The sequence below is a fragment of the Oncorhynchus masou genome, chromosome 18 (genome assembly GCF_036934945.1).
Source record: "Oncorhynchus masou masou isolate Uvic2021 chromosome 18, UVic_Omas_1.1, whole genome shotgun sequence".
Taxonomy (NCBI): Eukaryota; Metazoa; Chordata; class Actinopteri; order Salmoniformes; family Salmonidae; genus Oncorhynchus; species Oncorhynchus masou.
In genome coordinates, this window is record NC_088229.1 from 62447180 (window position 1) to 62471377 (window position 24198).

The following is a 24198-nucleotide window of genomic DNA, read 5'->3' on the forward strand; positions in this document are numbered from 1 at the left end:
CCACAGGGATGCTGGCCAATGTTGACTCCAACACTTCCCACAGTTGGGTCAAGTAAGCTGGAAGTCTTTAGGGTGGTGGACTATTCTTGATACACACGGGAAACTGTTGAGCATGAAAAAAACAGTTGCGTTGCAGTTCTTGACACACTCAAACTGGTGCGCCTGGCACCTACTACCATACCCCCTTCAAAGGCACTTACATCTATTGTCTTGCCCATTCACCCTCTGAAAGGCACACATACAAAATCTATGTCTCAATTGTCTCAATGTTTAACAAGTGACATTAAGGGATCATGGCTTTCACCTGGATTCACTTGGCCAGTCTATGTCATGGAAATAACAGGTATTTCTAATGTTTTGTACACTCAGTGCACATGGAAGTAGTTTAGTGCAAAATATAAATCATTTCCTGATCTTTCTTACAATGCTCAGATACGTTAAAACAAACTTATTTCATTTATTTTTTGACTGTCTGTCTGTTTTCCCATGTATGAATCAGTTGTTCAGTGTGTTAATAGCGGCAAGGCCAAATATGATGTGTTAACATTCTTGGTGATTACACAATGCCAACATTGTATAATTAACAATAAGGCCCGAGGGGGTGTGGTATATGGCCAATATACCACAGCTAAGGGCTGTTCGTGCGCATGATGCAAAGCGGAGTGCCTGGACACAGCCCTGAACCATGGTATATTGACCACTTATCACAAACCCCCAAGGTGCCTTATCGCTATTATAAAAAGTGGTTACCAATGTAATTAGAGCAGTAAAAAATAAATGTTTTGTCATACCCGTGGTATTAGGTCTGAAAAACCAAAACAATTCGGTGTGAAAAAACAAAAATTGGCTGTCAGCCAATCAGCATTCAGGGTTCGAACCACCCAGTTTATAATCATCAGCAAAACTGGACAGATTTTGTGTTATTCTAACTTTTTGGGCGGGATGGTTCACATTTTATTTGGACAGGGCGGATAGTCCATCTGTAGATGGTCATATTATCAACAAACTATCTGTAGAACATCTGTTGATAAGCAACTGCTTACTAATGTTAGGGTTAGAATTAGGGTTTAGTTTAGGGTTAGGGCAAGGGTTAGAGCATCTACAGATGGACTGTCCAAGTAAAGTGTTCCGGGGAATGTTCTTACACCTTTCCCACAACGTAAAGAAATGTTCAGGAAACATTAACATAACCAGTTTTTTTAACCACTGACAGTTGTTTGTAAGGATGCTTGAGTGGATGTGTGGGGGCCAGAACCAGGATGGATGGCTGTTTGTTTCAGAAGAGTCCCCAGAGTCTGAGTGGGAGACTCCTTTACCTCTGAAGAACAACCCGCTGTGCTGTAGTGGACACATCACATCTTCCCATCTCAGGTCATCTGCAGCCATGTTGTTTTGTTGTGCTTTTTCATTCCCCACGTCCATGACCTTGATTCTCTCCGCTCTGTCTGCCCTCGCAGCACATCGCAGAGTCAAGAGGATATAGAGATAGCGAAGTGACATGTTGGGATTCTTCTCTGACACCTCTGGACCTGCACACACAAGGATTCTGATGTCATCATGACCATGATATCCATTGACTCTCCAAACAGGAGATAGTTTGAGAGGTGTTTTCCAGGAATATGCAGACCAAATCTCAATGAATCAAAAAGTAGCAGTTGCGATGTCATACCTCCATTCTTGGTTTTAAAGCTAGTGGCAGCATAGGAGTATGGTGAACATTTAATTGATTTCCTTGTTCATTCTATAGCTTCCTGGACGTTTAAAGCTGTCATATCTGTTTGTAATGAGGAGGGATTTTCTCTCCCTGCTGCCGGAGAAAAACATGGAGTAAACTACCAGGACCCCCCCCCCCCCCCCCCGGGCTCTCCATGAGATCAACAAACCCAGGGATTACATAGGCTGCCTGGGAGAAATGTTGTTATCAGTGTGAGAGTCAGCCTCACTCAGGGAACCCAGTACCACAAAGCTTAGTGATAAGCCTAGTTCTGGAGTTTTGTTGTGTTGTGACTAGAAAATGAAAGAATGTTTATCTTCTTCGGACTATGTTGGGATATGATATTCAGAGTGGGTCTTTGGTAAATTATTTTTAAAAGCCTGACATTTAAAAAAAATCTGTCTGAGGATGAAAAATGAGATGCTATCCCACTGGGAACACACTGGTTGAATCAATGTTGTTACAACATCATTTGTCAATGTGTTGTGATGTGGAATCAACGTGGACAATTCATATGATTTGAAAAAAATTCTTCAACCAGTACTGCTTTCATCTCATTTCAACCAGGCTTGTGAAAAAATGTAATTAGGGTAAGATCTCAACTTAAATATATTGATGTAACAACCTATTAGTCAGGTTATGTCAATCTAATTTCAACATAATCATCAGAACTATGTATATATTGAAATTGCGTGGACAATTCCACAAAAACACAAAAAAACAACATTTATCCTATATTGATTGGGTGGTAGATATTATGTTGAATTTTAGATTTGATTAGACATATTTTATGTGGTATGTTTGAATCAATGGTTATGTGGTATGTTTGAATCAATGGTTATTTGGTATATTTGAATCAATGGTTATTTAGTATATTTGAATCAATGGTTATTTGGTATGCTTGAATCAATGGTATGTTTGAATAAATATCATCTCACTGGGCACACACTGATTGAATCAATGTGGTTCCCATGTCATTTCAATGCAATTACGTCGAACCAACGTGAAATAAACATTGAATTGACTTCTGTGCCGAGGGATTGTTTTTGACGTCACCATATCAATACAAACATAGAGGCATATTGAAATAAAATATGAGGCCACAGTCGAATGATTTCTTCCTGAATAGTGACTCCTACCGTTATAGGACAGGTGATGCACTTCAGTGAGTCCACAATCCAGATGCCTCCTGCTATGTACGCTGCTTAGCTTAAGAAATAACCTGTGTTTGTCTTAGCTGAGCCATCACGTCAACACATTTAGACATAGATCACTTTCATACTTCTTTGCGCAGACTGCCGAAATCACATGGGGTAACTAACTTTTCTTACATACGTGAAAGTACATTCGGAGTGAGGTTGGACTTATGTAGGCTCCATTGACATTTGATTTGCCCAAAGGACACCATCATTTCAACGTGTAGCTCGGCACACTGTCATTCATCCATGGTTTGATTGGCTCTTAGAAAGTTTAGAAGTAGTCACCCTTAGCCCTATCAATAGGACGCCAAATGCATGATATTAATAATAGACTTTTACCTTTGGATATTGTATTGTACGTGAAGGATGGTTGTTTGATATCAAATGTAGTCGACAAGTTAGAAATACGTTGGATTTACATCTCCATCTCAACCAACAATCTACGTTGAAGAATAGGACTGAATCAAATCAAATTTATTCATAACACACTGTTAGATTCTGGGTTAAACTTGGGACATTGTTATACTCAGAAGTATAGTATCTGAGGAGTGATAGAGGTGGTTTTAACATCAGAAGTTAATAGGGATAGGCGTCAGTTGTAAATCATGCAGCGCCTTGTGTCACGATCGCAGATTTGAGAGAAACAACAAATGTCGGTACGTATAAGTGTCTTATATCGGCTGAAAGCTTAAACTCTTGTTCATACAACTGCACTGTCCAATTTACAGTAGCTATTACTGCGGGAAAAATGCCATGCTATTGTTTGAGGAGAGCTCCTAACAAGAAAACACTTTTTTCACCGCGATAGGTTTGATAAATTCACCTCTGAAGGTGAAATGTGTACTTACATTCTGAAATCTTGCTCTGATTTATCATCCAAAGGTTCCCAGAGATATCATGAAGTGTCGTTTTGTTAGAGAAATCATTTCTCATATCCTAAAAAGGTCCATATAGCATGCACGATTGATTTTGTATTTCCAGTCATTCAATTTGCAAAGAAAGGAATCTGTGAAAATATAACCCTAGATGTTGTTTCAATCAGTCAAATCACATTCATATTTATTCCCTCAGAGATCCTAGAGCGTAACCAGACTTCACTATATCATTAGGGGTGTAGTATATCCTATAGGACACCAAATTTGGTTAGAGAGCGACGCCTTTATGGCACGCGGATGACGCGGGCGGTCTTCACTAGCTAGATAGCCAATGAGCTGGGCTTTACGGGAGTATCCGGAAACCCCGTTTCTGGGGGGTTTCCGGATACTCCCGTATGTAGCTGCTAACCTTGTGCGACAGCAAGGATTTTCGTTTTGGACAAAAATTATGTCACGCCCTGACCTTAGAGCTTTTTATGTCTCTATTTTGGTGTGGTCAGAGTTTGATTTGGGTGGGCATTCTATGTTCATTTTTCTATGTTTTGTATTTCTTTGTTTTGGCCGGGTATGGTTCTCAATCAGGGACAGCTGTCTATCGTTGTCTCTGATTGGGAACCATACTTAGGCAGCCCTTTTTCCCACATGTCTTGGTGGGTAGTTGTCTTTGTTTGTTGGCACTATAGCCTTTAGCTTCACGGTTGTTTTGGATGGTTTATTGTTTTTGTCGGCGTCATATGAAATAGAGTAATATGTACGCTCCCCACGCTGCACCCTGGTCCAGTTCTTTCAACGGCCGTGAAAAATTAGAAGAATATGGAGAGTTATGAAGTTATGAAAACTGGTTGTTTTGCAAATGTTGAACTTATAATATGGCTACTAATACTGGAAAAACTAAATAAAAAGTCCAAGTATACAGATGACGATATTCTCACAGAAAATTGTAAAGTGAATGTAAATGTCTCCTTCACGATTTGCCCAAATGTACCTGGTGACTTTCCACTAAATGTTGTGAAGTGTGCTCATACTTCAAGATATCCATCTGAAACTTTATTACCCTATCACTTCGTCTTCCTGTCGACCCATAAGATGTAAGGATTGACACACACACACACACACACACACACACACACACATAAAAACACACACACACGCACGCACGCACGCACGCACGCACACACGCACGCACGCACACACACACACACACACACACACACACACACACACACACACACACACACACACACACACACACACACACACACACACACACACACACTCCGTTGAGTTATTTACTCTGAGAATTAGAACCTAACAACATGTAATGTTTGATTTGGTGCTATTCTTTAACTTTTTGGTTGAGATGGAGACGTGATTCCAACATATCAAATCATTCATTTGTAGACAAACTGGTTGTTGAATTGAGAACGCAACCAAATAATCATAGAAATACGACATTTACACTGATTGGCCCATGGCGGAAGCTATAATAATTAACTGAAATGTGTTAGTCATACGCAATGTTTCAATTGGCCCAAGGGTGAGTGCTGCATCATTCATGGGGGACGACATGTTTACTGCTGTCGACATGTTTACTGCCTGTTTCAATGCTAGTTGAAATTATATGAAAACAGTCCTGGTTGAGAACTTTTTTTAAAAATCCAATGTATTTTCCATGTTGATTCCACGGCACAATATGTTGACAATTTACGTTGAAACAACGTTGATTCAATCAGTTTGTGCCCAATGGGATGTGTGTGTGTCTGTGTGTGAGAGAGAGGGATTGAGAGAGTTATTGATAAAGACATGCTGACAGCCTATCAGACATAAATTGTGTAATTTAACTTTATTGATTCATTTCCCACCCACACTCCCATGGCGGCCATTACTTTTCTTTACTGCAGTCTCTCACAGACAGTTAGCAGCTGCTCCTATTACTGAACAGGGTTGGATCGCATCTCGCAGAAATAACCCTTGTGTAGGATTATCTTTTAAACGCAGTGACCCCTAATGACCCAATTTCAGATACCCATAATTCCTATGGACTTGCACATCATAGAATTGCACATATACGACCTTGGAGTCACAGTCAAGAATTTTATCTCCCTTTCATGTTGTTCAAACCCAGAATGATGACGCATTAAGCAAACATGCCCCCAATGGCCCTCGATATTGATCAAGCGTGGCTATGTGTCATTGACCGTCAACCCTTTACCTCGAGCTCCGAGGGCTGGGGGCCCACGTATACACACAGACCGCTATGGAGTCCAGTTGTGTGGGTTCACTTTATTTCTTCCTCATTGTCCCTCAAATATGGCCAGGCAGAAAGCTTCCAAATCTTTTTTAATATCTTCCCTTTGCAATAAGAGGTTGTTAAAAAAACATACAAAAATAAGCGACAATTTACACTCATCTGAAATCTGTCAGTGAACCCTTGAAAAGGAGCAATTTTATAGCCAGTGGAACGTCAACTCCTCTGAAACCTTTCTGTAAACGGCTCCACATATGATTGCCTCATAAACATAGTCCACTTGCCAGACACCTCTAGCCCAAGTCGCTACCCACTGGGCACAGATGTCAATTCATCATCTATTCCACACTGGGTCAACATAACTTCATTGAAATGATGTGGAAACAACGTTGATTCAACCAGTGGGTAGTTAGCAGGTCTTACACTTTAGACTCAAAGCAGCTCCAGACTACGCTTCACAGCGAACCACTAATTGTAACAGAGAATTGGTCAGAATTAGGGTTGCAAAGCTACTGATAATTTACAAAAGTTACTAGAATCTTCAGTAATTTTGGTAATTAACAGATAATCTATCGTAACTTTGGTAATTTATTCTTGAATAACTTTTTTTTAAAAAGGCATTCATATATTATTTCATCTGTGTCCATATTACCCATGAGTTTCTAATAGTCTACAGTGTATGGTTCAAGAGAAAATAACCTAATTAATTTAAAAGTCTCTAATCAACAATGCCATTATTTTCAATTAACTCTGCAACTCTTCCAACTATTGACTTTTTCACAACTGCCACCAGTTTGATGCTAAAATATTGACAACCAATATATAATGACATCGTAAAATAAATTCAAATGTAGGATATTTCATGCTGAAACCCTCATATTAAACATCAGTGGTATTCACTAAATTTAAGGTTTATATTTAGGATCATGTTTTACAGCTTTGAATTTTTTTATTTTAAAATCAACTTAATCAATGATTTCATAAATTTGACATGTGACAAGGCCACACAGAGGGCCAGAGATAATTACAGACACCTGTGATAATCTGAAGTACCAAAAAGGGTCACTAGATGTCTTGTGATAGACGACATAAAATCCTTGAAAAATGTACCAACATTCTGGTAGTTTACTGGTAAACATGAAAAGTTTCCAGTAATATACCCTCCCTTTGCAACCCTAGTCAGAGCCTCTCTCATAATGTGACTTCACCACACAATCAATCCACCACAAGTGTTTATATACCAGGTAGGCTACAGTCAGACACGCATGCTACTAAGCAGTTTAACTTGAGCCTCACAGATTAATAATTTTTGTTATGAACATAAGAAGACAAAACACATAATTGTGATTTATATGTTTTCAATGCAAATTTCCATCAATTACTTTTCTCTCGTGTGATTTAATATTTAAAACAGAAAGGTGATGATACTGTAGTGAGTAAGTGAGATTCAAATCAGCAATATGTAAAACGTATCCATAAACAATATTTGTAAATTGTGAAACTAATTTAACACGACAATAGGTTGGGCGTTAAATGCAACATGAAAGCAACTACAACAAAAATAGTTGATGACGATGGCAGGGATGATTATGATTTTAATAATGATGATAAAGATGATTATGCCATCAATCTCTGTCTTGTATTTTCTTTGTCCATTGTCTTGATAAAGAATCAGTTGCACGATCATGAAGTTCCCATAAAGTAATTAATGTTTCATTCATCTGCCTTTATCGTGAAAAACCTCACTCTATTCCATTTTAATAAGTATAAACCATCCATAGTTACAGTATAAACATTCTTACTCAATGACCATTCGATAAAGGACTAATCTTGGGATGAACCAAACACCTTTTCTACTTGTCTTTTGTATCTCACCCCAAACAGTTCTGTAGGAAGAATTTCCCATAAAGTAAATGTCTTTGAGCTGACTTCCATGACATCACTGAAAATGTCCACACAAAGTTGATGTGAAAGTGTTAAGTCAATGTCTTTTGTGGGTCTTCTGGGAGCTCTTTGTCTTGGCCAGCGGCACATTCTGTTGCTACCATCTTGTTTACATGCCACCTGTTGTTGTCTCCCGGTTGTCACAGAATTTATTCCTCATTTAATTAGTTATGGAAAATCGAATTACAGTGGTGTGATAGAGCAGCGGGGCCTCACCGCAGCCTTATTAGAAATGAAATTAGAGAACAAGTCAGAGCGGTGCAGAAATAGAAAACCTATTATCCAGTAGAAAAACAGCTGGACAGAAATGTATGTAGAAACACTTGTATAGAAAAACACACTAATCTTTACCAACCTCCTTTATATATAAAGGACATGTCCAAAGACAAAATAAAATGTCATCATTTAAAGGGAAAGTTGGTGTACATAAAAAAGTTTCCAATGTTTTTCAGGAATCTCTATGCCACTGCACTGTTGCCCATCCCGCTTGTATCATTGAGGTCATAGCGCTCCGTGTCAGGGTTGCATTGCACACTGGGAAACCACTTGGTGGGGCAGAGAAGAGTGAGGAAGTGGCGTCCGAAGGTTTCTGAGAGGCAGGCGTACAGGATGGGGTTGGCACAGCTCCAGGAATAGGACAACAGCACCACGAACTCAAAGCACCTGGCGAAGGTCAGCACCAGGTCCGTATGGTACAGCGAGCAGAAGTTGAAGGCGTAGAACGGCAGCCAGCACACGGCGAATGCCAGCACCACCGCCACCACCATCTTGGTGACCTGGGTTTCCAGGCGAGGGCTCTCCTGGCCTGGGGAGCTGGCCTGGTGGTGGTGGGTCCTCAGTGTGACCACCAAGGCGGTGTAGGAGACAATCATAACCAGGAAGGGCAGTGCAAAGCCCAGGACAAATGTGTAGGTGATGAAGGCCAGCCACCAGGAGTCGGAAGCCACCTGGGGGTCCAGGTTACACAGGCCGTCCCTAGCCGAGAAATGGATGGTTATGGGGAGGACAGGCAACAGAGAGAACAGCCACAGGAAGCCGCTGACTATCTTGGCCCGCCTGGGCGTGCGCCAGCGGGCGAACCGCAGCGGGTCAACCAGCGCCATGTAACGGTCAATGCTCATCACGGTCAGGCAGAAGACGCTGGTGAACTGGTTGATGCCGTCCAGGACCATGACCAGCTTGCAGGCCAGGTCCCCGAATGCCCAGTGGTTCTGGAAATTCTGGATGGCGATGAAGGGGAGGCCCACCATAAAGAGGCCGTCGGCCAGGGCCAGGTTGAAGATGTACACCGTGGTGGCAGAAGCCATCTTGTCCAGCTTTAAGATGGCCACGATGACCAGGGTGTTCCCGGCCAGCCCTACGATGCACACAGCCAGGTAGAGAACAGCCATGGTCACACTGAACACATCCAGATCCTCCTGCAGATACATGTCCTCGTCCAGGTATCTGGTGGTGGGGTCAGCTATCGACCCCGCATTGTAAAACGTCTCTGAGGTGAATGAGGTGTTCATCTTCGCTCAATACTTCCGTTTTTCAAAGTTTGGTTTGGATAAATTGTGGATCATTTAAAAAAATATGTGAAAAACTTGATAAAAAGTAGCAAAAAAGTCACAATAACAGTTCGAGTTCAAAAACATTTCTGTCTTTTCCTCTGCAAACAGCTTGACAGTACCTGTCCACCATTAGCATGACAAAAACAAGTCCAAAAACCTGTCTGTTACTTAGCCCAAGAAAACATCCATCCTCAAAGACAGGCAATTTCTGTGGTCACATGCCGTCCAAACCAACTGTTTCTTTTTTCTTTAAAATCTTTCAAGCTGAGTCCTTTGGTGTCCTGGAAGAAGCATTCTCTGTGGTAAGAAACTCACACCCATGTCACATGGAGCACTTCAGTGAAGCTGGACGCTGTGTGTGAGAGGGCTTTTATATCTCCCCTGCAGCATTGAAGTGCGTGTCTACGGCTGCGAGCCCCATCAGTCTCCCTCTGGCTCTCCTATAAGCCTAATAAGCTCCCTTGGCACTCCCAGCCCCGCTGTTATGCCGTTTCCAAGGTGTAGCCAGCCCCATCTGTTACAATACTTTTGTTTTGATAACTAAACTAAACATTCTCCACAAAGTGCAATCCAGCTTCTTTTTTTTTCTTCCTCTCTCCTCTTCACCCTCACCCCATCCTTCTGTCTCACCCAACCCACCCCTCTGCTCTCCTATACTCCCCTCACAGTTTGGGGGGGGGTCACTCGGAGCTGAACTAGCCCCCACTGCCACATACCCCACCACTTCCCGCTAGGGCCACCCACCTTCTAAACTGGCTATAACGGATGAGCTGTGGACAGGAATGAAGCCCCTGTTGGTTATTGAGGCCTGTTTTTTTTCCCGCAGTTGTTTTTCGTCTTTTGTCTTTTGCTTCTCTCTCTGATTGGCTTTATTCTGTGGCAGTTCATTCATCATGGGGAGAGCGAGAGAATGAGTGCGAGAGAGAGAGAAAAAAAGAAAGAGATGGCCGGTAGGCAGGCAGATAAAATGCAGGGTGAGTGATTGTCTCGGGTCCTGTTTTCCGTCAGACATGGATAGCTAGAATACTCCAACAGCCCACAGACCCAGGAGCCACCTGGCACTAAACAAACACATCAACACATCCAACAAATCATTTTTTTTCATCACATGCGTCAAATCCAACAGGTGTAGACCTTACCGTGAAATGCTTACTTGTGAGCCCTTCCCAACAAAAAATAAGAGGAATAAAATGCACAAGAATGAAGGTAGCTATATGGTATGGTAATGTGCAGGGGTACGAGGGATTAGAGGTAGATATGTACGGTGCATTCGGAAAGTATTCAGACCTCTTCCCTTTTTTCCACATTTTGTTATGTTACAGCGGCAGGGTAGCCTAGTGGTTAGAGCGTTGGACTAGTAACCGGAAGGTTGAGAGTTCAAACCCCCGAACTGACGAGGTACAAATCTGTCGTTCTGCCCCTGAACAGGCAGTTAACCCACTCTTCCCAGGCCGTCATTGAAAATAAGAATTTGTTCTTAACTGACTTGCCTGGTTAAATAAAGGTAAAAAAAACAATAAAAAAAAAACAACAACATTATTCTAAAATGGATTAAATCAATTAAAAAATCCTCATCAATCTACACCCAATATCCCACAATGACATTTTGCAAATGTATTCAAAATAAAAAACAGAAATAGCTTATCTACATAAGTATTCAGACCATTTGCTATGACACTCTAAAATGAGCTCAGGTGTATCCTGTTTCGATTGATCATCCTTGAGATGTTTCTACAACTTGATTGGAGTCCACCTTTGCTAAATTGAATTGATTGGGCATGATTTGGAAAGGCACACACCTGTCTATATAAAGTCCCAGAGTTGACGATGCATGTCAGAGCAAAAATCAAGCCATGAGGTAAAAGGAATTGTCCATAAAGCTCTGAGACAGGATTGTGTCGAGGCACAAATCTGAGGAAGGGTACCAAAAAATGTCTGCAGCATTGAAGGACCCCAAGAACACAGTGGCTTCCATCATTGTTAAATGGCAGAAGTTTGGAACCACCAACATTCCTAGAGCTGGTCACACGGCCATACTGAACAATCCAGGGAGAAAGGCCTTGGTCAGGGAGGTGACCAAGAACTCGATGGTCACTCTTACAGAGCTCCAGGGTTCATTTGTGGAGATGGGAGAACCTTCTAGAAGGACAACCATCTCTGCAGCACAGCACCAATCAGGCCTTTATGGTAGAGTGGTCAGATGGAAGCCATTCCTCAATAAAAGGCACATGACAGCCTGCTTGGTGTTCCCAAAAGGCACCTAAAGGACTGATCATGAGAAACAAGATTTTCTGGTCTGATAAAACCAAGATTGAACTCTTGGGCCTGAATAACAAGCATCACGTCTGGAGGAAACCTGGCACCATCCCTACGGTGAAGCATGGTGGTTGCAGCATCATGCTGTGGGTATGTTTTTCAGACGCAGGGACTGGAAGACTAGTCAGGATCGAAGGAAAGTTGAATTGAGCAAAATACAGAGAGATCCTTGATGAAAACTTGCTCCAGAGTGCTCAGGAACTCAGCCTGGGGGCAAATGTTCACCTTCCAACAGGACAACGACCCTAAGCACACAGCCAAGACAACGCTGAAGTGGCTTTGTGACAAGTCTCTGAATGTCCTTGAGTGGCCCAGCCAGAGCAGGAACTTGAACCTGATCGAACATCTCTGGAGACACCTGAAAATAACTGTGCAGCGATGCTCCCCATCCAACCTGACAGAGCTTGAGAGGATCTGAAGAGAAGAATGGGAGAAACTCCCCAAATACAGGCCAAGATGACTCAAGCTGTAATCGATGACAAAGGTGCTTAAAGTACTGAGTAAAGGGTCTGAATACTTATGTAAATGTCAGGTGGCTTCGGATACAGTTGCAGAGGGAGGTGTTCAGTCCCAGAGTCCCCAGCTTGGTAATGAGCTTGGAGGGGACTATAGTGTTGAACACTGATCTGTAGTCTATGAACAGCATTCTCACATAGTCATTTTCCCTCCCTCTTGTCCAGATGGGAAACAGCATTCTAAAGCACAATAGAGATTGCGTCATCTGTGGATCTGTTGTGGCGGTGTGCGAATTAGAGTGTGTCCAGGGTGTCTGGGATGATGGTGTTGATGCGTGTCATGACCAGCCTTTCAAAGCACTTCATTATTCAACCTTTATTTTGACAGGGAAGACATATTGAGGTCTCTTTTCCAAATGTGCCCGTGATTACAGATGTGAGGGCTACGGGGCTATAGTCATTTAGGCAGGTTACCTTGGAGTTCAACACTTGAACGAAATCATCAACACTTCAAACATGTCCAGGTGCTAAAGTAGTACAGGCGGGTGGAACGTTCAATACCATCATAATTACAGCACCGTGCCTGTAGAAGGTATTCACACCCCTTGACTTTTTCCACATTTTGTTTTGCCTGAATTTAAAATTGATTCAATTTCGAAGACTGGTCTCTGGTCTTCACACAATACCCCATAATGTCAATGTGCAATTATGGTTTTCGAAATGTTTACAAATGAATAAAAATGAAAAGCTGAAAGGTCTTGTGTCAATTAGTATTCAACCCCTTTATTATGGCAACCCTAAATAGGTTCACGAGTAAACATGTGCTTAATAAGTTGCATTAATATTTCAAACACAGATTCAACCACAAAGACCTGGGAGGTTTTCCAAAGCCTCGCAAGGAAAGGCACCTATTTGGTAGATGGGTAAAAATAAAAAAGCAGACTGATATCCCTTCCTAACTCAGTTGCAAGAGAGGTAGGAAACCTCTCAGTGATTTCATCATGAGGCCAAAGGTGACTTTAAAACAGTTACAAGGTTTAATTGCTGTGATTGGGAGAGAACTGAAGATGGAAAGAAGGAAGCCTGTATAGAATAAACATATTCCAAAACATACAATAAGGCACTAAAGTAAAACTGAAAAAAAAATGTGGCAAAGAAATTAACTTTATCTCTTGAATACAAAGCGTTAAGTTTGAGGCAAATCACAAAACACTACACAGAGTACCATGTTTTCAAGCAAGGTGGTGGCTGCATCATGTTATGGGGCGGCAGGTAGCCTAGTGGTTAGAGTGTTGGACTAGTAACCGAAAGTTGCTAGATCGAATCACCGAGCTGACAAGGTAAAAATCTGTCGTTCTGCCCCTGAACAAGGCAGTTAACCCACTATCCCTAGGCTGTCATTGAAAATAAGAATTTGTTCTTAACTGACTTAAAATATAAAATGTAAAATATGGCTATGTTTGTAATTTGAAAGGACAAGGGAGTTTATGATAAAAATAAAATAGAATAGAGCTAAACACAGGCAAAATCCCAGAGGAAAACCTGATTAAGTCTGCTTTCCAACAGATAATGGGAGACAAATTCAAATATCAGCAGGACAATAACCTAAAACACAAGGCCAAATATACACTGGAGTTGCACAACAACACTGAATGTTCTTGAGTGGCAGTTTTGACTTAAAAATCTATGTTAAGGCTTGAAAATGGCTGTCTAGCAATGATCAACAACCAACTTGACTTAGCATGAAACATTTAAAAAAGAATAATGTGCAAATATTGTACAATCCAGAGACTCACCCAGGAACATTCACAGCTGTAATCACAGCCAAAGGTGATTCTAACATGTATTGACTCAGGGGGTTGAATACTTAAATAATCAAGATATATGAGGTTGTTATTGCTTATGATTTTTATTTGACAAATGTTAGAATTTCTCCGCCACCTTGACATTAAAGTATTTCATGTAGATCGTCGACCAAAAAAAAAAGTACAATTAAATCCATTTTAATCCGACTTTGTAACACAACAAAATGTGGAAAAAGTCAAGAGTTTCTGAAGGTAGTTTACCTGTCTGATCCACTGTCTCCTGTATCTGAGAAGATCTCAAATTCTAAATGTTCCCTAAATTCTCACTTTCTATTACCCATACCCATCAACTCCTGGCGCCTGGCCTTTTACAGGCCCCTTTAAAGTGACAAATGCCTTTGTCCTTTAAAGTGAGAAATGCCTTTGTAGTCTCAGTACCTGCTTAGGTTGTTAGTACTTCATAGAGTGGTGCTGGTTTTCCTCTCATAAAACTACTCTAGAGGCATTCGGTTTCATGGAGCTAAATGTTCAGAGTTTCTCAGAGGCCTTGTATTTCACATATCATTTTTTCTAGCTGTCTTTAGAAAAGTAAGTGCAAAGCTGTTGGTTTATGATCAACTAAATCTGAACATTTACAGTAGGAAATCTATGTGCCGTTTGTAAATAAATAACCAAAAAGTACTGTATGTCAGAGTGTCGAGCTGTGTTGAGCTGTGAAGTTGTATAAATGACGTATGATCACTTTAGGGGTCAGTCAGGCAAAAACTAAAGAACCATGAGTATTTACAGGCCAAAGATTTAATGAGGCTATTTCCATTGTGTCTGTGTGGAAAAATAATTCCAGTGTGCCATTACGTTTACTCTACTCCCATCTTTATCAAAACACAGCATGGACCACTCAAGCAGAGCTGTGAAGCACTTTCGACAACACACACACAATACTTAATGCTTTTAGCTGGATGACTAGAGACCTGAGCTTACCTCCATCCTCTTTGCTGTGTATTGTCAGAAGATTTCCACAGAATGGAATCTAGGGCGTTGCGATGCTACCCACACAGCCTGACCATTCAGGCCAACTGATTACAAACCAAATAAAGTTGGTTAAAAGTCCAATGCAGCCACTTTTATCTCCATATCAAATCATTTCTGCATAACAATGAACTGCCTTACAGTGATTGTTTTCAATTAAAATGGTCAAAAATAAACAAAAATAGCTTCTTAGTAAAGAGCAATTTCTCAAACAATAATTTTGACTGTCTGGGAGTGGTCTGAGTGGCGAGGGGAAAACAGAAAACTAGCTGTTATTGGCAGAGAGGTTTCGAAATCTCTTTCTTATTGGTCTAGTAAGTACAGTGCCTTGCGAAAGTATTCGGCCCCCTTGAACTTTGCAACCTTTTGCCACATTTCAGGCTTCAAACATAAAGATATAAAACTGTATTTTTTTGTGAAGAATCAACAACAAGTGGGACACAATCATGAAGTGGAACAACATTTATTGGATATTTCAAACTTTTTTAACAAATCAAAAATGGAAAAATTGGGCGTGCAAAATTATTCAGCCCCCTTAAGTTAATACTTTGTAGCGCCACCTTTTGCTGCGATTACAGCTGTAAGTCGCTTGGGGTATGTCTCTATCAGTTTTGCACAGAGAGATTTTTTCCCATTCCTCCTTGCAAAACAGCTCGAGCTCAGTGAGGTTGGATGGAGAGCATTTGTGAACAGCAGTTTTCAGTTCTTTCCACAGATTCTCGATTGGATTCAGGTCTGGACTTTGACTTGGCCATTCTAACACCTGGATATGTTTATTTTTGAACCATTCCATTGTAGATTTTGCTTTATGTTTTGGATCATTGTCTTGTTGGAAGACAAATCTCCGTCCCAGTCTCAGGTCTTTTGCAGACTCCATCAGGTTTTCTTCCAGAATGGTCCTGTATTTGTCTCCATCCATCTTCCCATCAATTTTAACCATCTTCCCTGTCCCTGCTGAAGTAAAGCAGGCCCAAACCATGATGCTCCCACCACCATGTTTGACAGTGGGTATGGTGTGTTCAGGGTGATGAGCTGTGTTGCTTTTACGCCAAACATAACATTTTGCATTGTTGCCAAAAAGTTCAATTTTGGTTTCATCTGACCAGAGCACCTTCTTCCACATGTTTGGTGTGTCTCCCAGGTGGCTTGTGGCAAACTTTAAACAACACTTTTTATGGATATCTTTAAGAAATGGCTTTCTTCTTGCCACTCTTCCATAAAGGCCAGATTGGTGCAATATACGACTGATTGTTGTCCTATGGACAGAGTCTCCCACCTCAGGTGTAGATCTCTGCAGTTCATCCAGAGTGATCATGGGCCTCTTGGCTGCATCTCTGATCAGTCTTCTCTTTGTATGAGCTGAAAGTTTAGAAGGACGGCCAGGTCTTGGTAGATTTGCAGTGGTCTGATACTCCTTCCATTTCAATATTATCGCTTGCACAGTGCTCCTTGGGATGTTTAAAGCTTGGGAAATCTTTTTGTATCCAAATCCGGCTTTAAACTTCTTCACAACAGTATCTCGGACCTGCCTGGTGTGTTCCTTGTTCTTCATGATGCTCTCTGCGCTTTTAACGGACCTCTGAGACTATCACAGTGCAGGTGCATTTATACGGAGACTTGATTACACACAGGTGGATTGTATTTATCATCATTAGTCATTTAGGTCAACATTGGATCATTCAGAGATCCTCACTGAACTTCTGGAGAGAGTTTGCTGCACTGAAAGTAAAGGGGCTGAATAATTTTGCACGCCCAATTTTTCTGTTTTGATTTGTTAAAAAAGTTTGAAATATCCAATAAATGTCGTTCCACTTCATGATTGTGTCCCACTTGTTGTTGATTCTTCACAAAAAAATACAGTTTTATATCTTTATGTTTGAAGCCCGAAATGTGGCAAAAGGAGGCAAAGTTCAAGGGGGCCGAATACTTTCGCAAGGCACTGTAATTTATCACTTGGTGATGTCACCAGGCAGGTCAAAACTCCATCCCACCAAAACAGGTTGAAATTTCAGCAACTATTTTTAAACAGCTCTAAAAGGGCCTTATCATATTTTTTTCACAGTATAGTTCCAACCTCATAGTGGGGAAATGCATATAAAACACAGGCAAATCACGTTTTTGACTGCCCTGGGCCTTTAACTGGACTATAGCATTATTGATTAACAATAAGGAAAAGTCACTGCCTGTCTTGAAGTTTCAAGGGCATAAAAATCCTGAACCATGCATTATTCTCACTCTTTGTGCATTTGAGAGCTGGTCTGCACAATGACGTGTCACATAAGTGGGTGGTAGCTCTGACAGCTTTGGCTATGTCATGCATGGTAAGGATCATAATGGACCTACAGTTAATATTAGGCTAAGCCAAGCAGATCCAGAACAACAGATCAGCAAGAGAACGTTTAAAGCCTTAGAGTAAACCAATAGGCACAGACGTCAATTCAACTTATATTCCACGTTGGTTCAAAGTTAGTTAGTTGAAAATGAAAAGCAGTGTGTGCCCAGTGGGGAGAGTACATTCATTGAGAGGAACATTTGGAATTTATCTGCGTAAGGCCCTACTGCCAACACAGGGACAACTTACATATTGAAGCTGATATAGGAAAATAATCACAATGGTTACTTACTAATCCTCAAGCACAATAACAGACTATTAATAACAGACCATTGCAAATAACAGACCCTAGCAAATTGTCAGTGGTCTATTGACATTCAAAAATAGCTTACAGCTTACATTCACAGAGGCACTTCATGGGGTGTATCTACGTCACCTTACCTGAACTGTCCCATGCAGAGGTACTTCAACCTATTTTCTGCTTCATTGCTAAACTGCTTCACCTCATCCGCTGGGCAAGACATGAGAGATTGTAAATAAAAATGACCTCCTGACAAAAGCTATATAGTGTGATATGCAAAATCAATAAAAAATAATCAAAATAATACTATGCAGGAAATTATCCGTTTGAAAAAATCTAACATGACATTCATAAAACACCATTTGTAATATTGATGTCAAAAGTTAGTGGCATTGACTGGCTGTGACTTTGTGAACGAAGGCTTATTGGCTTATCAAATTACAATTACACGCCTCCAAATGCTGGAATAGCCAATGGCATCTTGCGAGGGGGCAGTCCTCAACCTGTCACAGATACGTATACAGGGAAGTAGGAAGTAAATACATTCGATTTGCGGTGCCAGAAGTGACAGTAAGTATTTTTACATTATTTAATGAATTAAAACCATAAAACAAGATGAGAATATATTAATCTGTCCCCGGATAACGCATGTGTCTTGGTAATGCCGTAAAGCACGTGTTTCGTTGCAACACAACCAGCGCAGCGAACAAAAGCAAAGTTATCTGACAGTGTCGTCGGATACTGCTAGGCCAACTCTTTGGATGATACTAGCAACGCACATTGATTTCAGATAGAGAGCCAAAAGAGACAGCTATGTTGGACACAAATAAAGATGTAACAATGCAATGAAAGGCATTAGCAAATGTTTCTCTTCTTGCTTGCCAAGCAAGTTTATTTAGCTACGTAGACAGCTAAGCAGGACGCTTGTGGGGTTGGGCAGTAATTTGCAAACATGCCACCCTGTCGCATTCCTGAACCAACAGGATTTAGCACACACGCCTTTGTTCTACAAAATGATCTGTTATTTGGAGCACTCATATTACAGGGATTTCCTGACAATGTACCTTACATTCGTCAAGTTAGCTAGCTACTGTGACTGTCGTAAAAAACAACCTAAAGTATCCTGTGCGGCTCCACTCCACTGTGTGCATCTCTCTGTCCCCAAGATTGGCACCATGCTTCCAGGCTACAGTCCTGTGACCCAGGCCCTGCTGGGAACTCTGTTCACCTGGGGCCTGACTGCTGCTGGGGCTGCCCTGGTCTTCATCTTCTCCAGCCGACAGGTAAGGAACTGGTACAACGTTTCTCTGTGTGTTGCCGCTGTATGATGTTTTATTGTATTGTGACACTGCTATATGCAGACAAATGCAGTTCATGTCCCTGGTGTGAACTCCAATATGTCCCTTCGTTTCACTAAATCAATTGCAGTATATTTGAATGGCTTCAGAAGTTCAAGTTCCATAGAAATGGAAAGTTCAATATCTTTGAAGACATGCCTTCCTTTCTTTTTCCTTTTGTCCTTGTGAAGGGCATTTCCATGGCAATGAAATTACACACTCAGATTTTTTTCTATTTAAAATGTATGTTAAACAAAAAAACATTGATTTTAAAGTTTAACAAACCATACGGTGGTACAATGGCTACTTGGAACAATTTACACAGTCAAACAATTATTAAACATTTACTGGAAAGACTGCAGATGCAAAGTTTGGTAAAATAATTACAGTAAAATATCCCTCAGTTTTATTCTGTTACCAAACTTCATATATGCACAGTTCTTCCTGTAAATATGTATTAGTAACATTTTTAGTTAAAATTCTTAAAAGTAGTCATTGAGCATAGCGTCATATGGTTTGTTAAACTTTGAAATCACATGGTTTTTATTTGGTTTACATTTTAAAGTGAAAAATCAGTGTCTCAGTGTAATTCCGTTCCCATGGAAATGCTCTGAACTAAACATCACATTGGATTGTTGATGCCCTTGTTTTGACTTCACTCCTCCTTTCTCTCTGCCCTCCTCTTCAGAAGCGGATATTGGATGGAAGTCTGGGCTTTGCTGCTGGGGTAAGAAAATATGTTTTTGAACACACATACACACACCTGTCCTTTCTTTTTTTCCAAGCCCAGGGTTTCTCTGCTATCTGTCAACATGTGAGTACGAGCAGATGTCAGATGTGACAGTCTTTTGAGTTGTTTTGGTAGACTCCGTTCTTTGTTTTCCAAACATTTCTTGAAAATCCTCAAAGCTAAAGGAAGGGTGAGACTTTTCCAAAGGTATTGCCTACTGCCTTATAAGAAGAAGTCTTGTCTTTCTGGGATAGTTTGGCAGACGCATTGCCTCCCTTACAGTTAGGTATCTGATTTGCAATTTTTTGTTTGTTGTATTTGTCTCATCGCTGTGTAACGGATGTGAAACGACTAGCTTAGTTAGCGGTGCGCGCTAAATAGCGTTTCAATCAGTGACGTCACTTGCTCTGAGACCTTGAAGTAGTAGTTCCCCTTGCTCTACAGCTGCAACTCCCCAACGTGCTCACGAGGCGATGGTTGAGTCCTGCGTCCCTCAACATGACCCGTCAAACCACGCTTCTTAATACCCGCCCGCTTAACACGGAAGCCTGCAGGCGCCCGGCACGCCACAAGGACTCGCTATAGCGCGATGAGCAAAGTAAAGCCCCCCCCTGCCAAATCCTACTCGAACCCGGACGATACTGGGACAATTGTGCGCCGCACTATGGGACTCCTGATCTTGGCCGGTTGTTACAGTGGGGCAAAAAAGTATTTAGTCAGCCACCAATTGTGCAAGTTCTCCCACTCATAGGTACACTTACACTAGGACAGACAAAATGAGGGAAAAAAAATCCAGAAATCACATTGTAGGATTTTTAATTAATTAATTTGCAAATTATGGTGGAAACTTTTGTTATTGACCAAATACTTATTATCTCAATACTTTGTCATTGCCAACAAAGGGTATATAACAGAGGTCAAACGTTTTCTGTAAGTCTTCACAAGGTTTTCACACAATGTTGCTGGTATTTTGGCCCATTCCTCCATGCAGATCTCCTCTAGAGCAGTGATGTTTTGGGGCTGTTTCTGGGCAACACGGACTTTCAACTCCCTCCAAAGATTTTCTATGGGGTTGAGATCTGGAGACTGGCTAGGCCACTCCAGGACCTTGAAATGCTTCTTACGAAGCCACTCCTTCATTGCCCGGGCGGTGTGTTTGGGATCATTGTCATGCTGAAAGACCCAGCCACGTTTCATCTTCAATGATATATAACAAATGTATATAACAAAGTATTGAGAAACATTTGTTATTGACCAAATACTTATTTTCCACCATAATTTGCGGCAGTGTAGCCTAGTGGTTAGAGCGTTGGACTAGTAACCGGAAGGTTGCAAGTTCAAACCCCCTTTATTTAACTAGTCAGTTAAGAACAAATTCTTATTTAAAATGACGGCCTAGGAACAGTGGGTTAACTGCATTGTTCGGGGGCAGAACGACAGATTTTTTTACCATGTCAGCTTGGGGATTTGATCTAGCAACCTTTTGGGTAGTGGCCCGACGCTCTAACCGCTAGGCTACCTGCCGCCCCAATATCAGCTGATGATATCAAACACTCAGGTTTCCGGTCTAAACTGGCTTCGCTTTATTTCTGGGCCCAACTATGGTCTCGATCTGAGCTGTTTTTGAGGGAGAATGTAAGGAGCAATTGATTGATCACTATGAACATGAATTAAACCATTAGCCTACACGGAGTATAGAAAAATACCTCAAAATAAGCTGCAAACTTTGAGTATGTTTGTGTACCAGCTACTTTTCCTTGTGCTTGTTAACTTTAGGACTTTTCTCTTTAGGACTATTTTTGATTTGTCAGTACTATCAGAGTAGAATGTAACAGTTGGCTTGTGGTGACTGAGGAGTGTCTGGACTGGAAGGGAATTTAGTAATAACATTGCAAGGCAAAATGCAAATACAATCCTCCAGTCCTGCCCTATGCAGAGGCAAGGCCGAGAGCTGCTTCTACCTGCCTCTCTCATTCGTCACTCCTCCTCATGGTGACCTTCTCACAGGCAGTGGGGGTCTGTTCATTAAAGTCTGTTGTAGACATCTGCTCCTCCACTGCCTCACTCCTTTGTATTCTGATGCTCACAGGTAGCTCACGCAGTCCCTGAAATGCGCTGGGAATAGTTTTTTGCTGAGGGGTTCAGTACCATTCCTCTCTGCTTTCTCCATCTTTACTGCTGCTCTTCCCAGCTTTTACATTTGGCTGTAAAGTCTTGCATCTTGGACCGTGGCATAGACATTTAGCTCGTCTTGGCAAGCAAAGTCATATGCTGTGTTTTACTCTGGAGTGGGTCCCTATGGGAGGGGAGCAGGTTGAAGGAAGTGTGGTTCTGTTGTTACTAGTCCCACTGGTCTCTTCAGTCATAACAAATAAACCGCAGACGAGACACAACCCAAAGGGCTGTATTCAGACAAGCATCTGTAGAAAGTTTACAGTAGAACACCACTGTGTTTATGTCGCCTTCTTTGGAGTGGTTGCATTTCCTCGTTATTTTAGAGGCTCAGGTAGCAAGCGCTTGTGTGTTTGTGTGTGAAGGAGAGAGATCCTTATCCTACAGATGCTCATTTAAGAGATGCTGGTGTGTGCAGTCAGTCGGTGGTGAGTGTGGAGTCGTGACTGCCTAAGGGTGGAGAGGAATTTTAAAGAGACTATTGATCCTGAGACAAAGACCTCCTGAGTACAATGGAGAGCTCTCCTTCAGGGAGATGAGGGAATCAGGATGGGGGAAAGGTGAGCTCTCCCTCAGGAAGATGAGGGAATCTGGATGGGGGAAAGGTGAGCTCTCCCTCAGGGAGATGAGGGGATCAGGATTAATGAAAGCAGACCTCAAAGATAGTAGAAAGGATTGTCAGAAGTAGGTGAGTCACAAATAGATACTAGGCTATACCAGAGAGGTGACCGCTACTGTAACAATGTCCCTAGCTATGAATAGAGAAAACGTACGAGGGAGACTGCAGATAAGAAATATGAGATTGAAGTTTAGGGGAGCTGAAATCAGTACCTTTTATTATTTTATTGACATTGTTCTCTTTTTGTCCAGCTCCCGTGCCAGCTATGTATGTGCATCAACATTCAATTTTCATCTTTCTGGCGTCCACCTAATTTGGCACGGAGTCAGTTAGCATTTTCTAAATGTCATGTATGTGTCCACAAACACTACATATGGAGAGGGAGAGATTAGTTTCAGGTAAGGAGTTGGCCAAGTTCCTTTATTTATTCAGGTGTCATGCATGGCATTCCCTTTGCTTCGCTCAGGAGAAATGGGGCTTCTGAGGCATCTGCATTAGACCAAGGAGGGAGCTGTCTATAGAAACACAAGTTCCTGTCTAGAAGAAACATCTAGAATAACAGAATGAGATGGGAAAGAGATGTTTGCGTTCTCTTAATTTGATCACTCTTTTCTTACAGAGAATTATCCTGCACTGCAGGAAATTCAAATGTGTAGTGGCTCCGAGGTTTAAAAAGGCTTCTAAAGATTATAATTTCCACTATAACATTTCAGACTGGATTTTCCCTCACGAAAATGGCATCAACCCATACAAAAATGTCCCTTAATTGTAATCCACATAATAATTCACATGTCCTGTTGCTGCAGGATTATTTTCCTGCTGTGAGAAACTGGTCAAATTAAGAGAGGACATCTGTAGGAAACGACACTAAAGAAAGAACTGAGGTTGAAATTGAATCATTGATGACCTGACGTGATACAGTAGGCGATATTGTAACGGTCCACTGGGTGCAAAATTGAATTTGAAATTAATGAATTTCGCACGGACTTCGCATGATTGGATTGTTGTTTGACGGACATTCTTACAATGCGTTTGCATTTTACTCCAGTGGATATGACTGGGTGCATACAAAGCCTAGTGTGGGAGAAAGAATGCAGTCAAGGAACATGCATAGTATTGAGGAATGTGGTTATTCCAGCACATGTGAAGGAGAATTACATTCTGATAAGAGCAGAATATGTTAATCTTCTTCAACGCCTTGTAATTAATCAGATTCCAAGAACACAGGATGAGATGTTACTATCCTTAGTGCAAGCACTTCCAAGAGTTAATGAACAGTGAGCGTGGTGAAATTTGGGGAGCGCATCGTCAGTAGTGTACCTTTGGTTCCTAGGGTGTTTCGGCCTTTCACACTATACACCCTCCCCAAAGGCGGCCAGCGACAGGGTGATCAATCCTACGCTTGCGTCCCATTCCCAATTAGTCATAGGAGTTGCCTTGTTGTTGATAGCCAACATCCCATGGGACTACGCATGGCAGGGGCGTCCTCCTCCCTGAGTCAAGCATTGTTGACCGCATACTTCGGGGCCCAGCTGGGGTCTTTCCTCTTCATCCAGAGCCACTGACTGC

At 41.5% G+C, this 24198-nt stretch overlaps 2 protein-coding genes across 3 annotated transcripts in view; one reads left to right on the forward strand and one right to left on the reverse strand.

Moving 5' to 3' along the window:
* Window positions 1–8438: 8438 nt before the first annotated feature.
* On the reverse strand, window positions 8439–10150 carry LOC135503753 (somatostatin receptor type 5-like). The gene has a single exon (XM_064921894.1). The coding sequence runs from the start codon at window positions 9489–9491 to the stop codon at window positions 8439–8441; it is 1053 nt and encodes a 350-aa protein (XP_064777966.1). The 5' UTR covers window positions 9492–10150.
* An 8129-nt stretch (window positions 10151–18279) lies between these two features.
* The window catches only part of LOC135505079 (zinc transporter ZIP11-like), a 143989-nt gene continuing 138070 nt past the window's right edge, over window positions 18280–24198 (forward strand). For both annotated transcript variants that reach the window (XM_064924151.1, XM_064924152.1), the window contains exons 1-3: window positions 18280–18341; window positions 18938–19054; window positions 19797–19835. In XM_064924151.1, coding sequence (XP_064780223.1) covers window positions 18947–19054; window positions 19797–19835 — 147 coding nt within the window. In that variant the 5' untranslated portion in view covers window positions 18280–18341; window positions 18938–18946. The remainder of the gene's footprint in view (window positions 18342–18937; window positions 19055–19796; window positions 19836–24198) is intronic.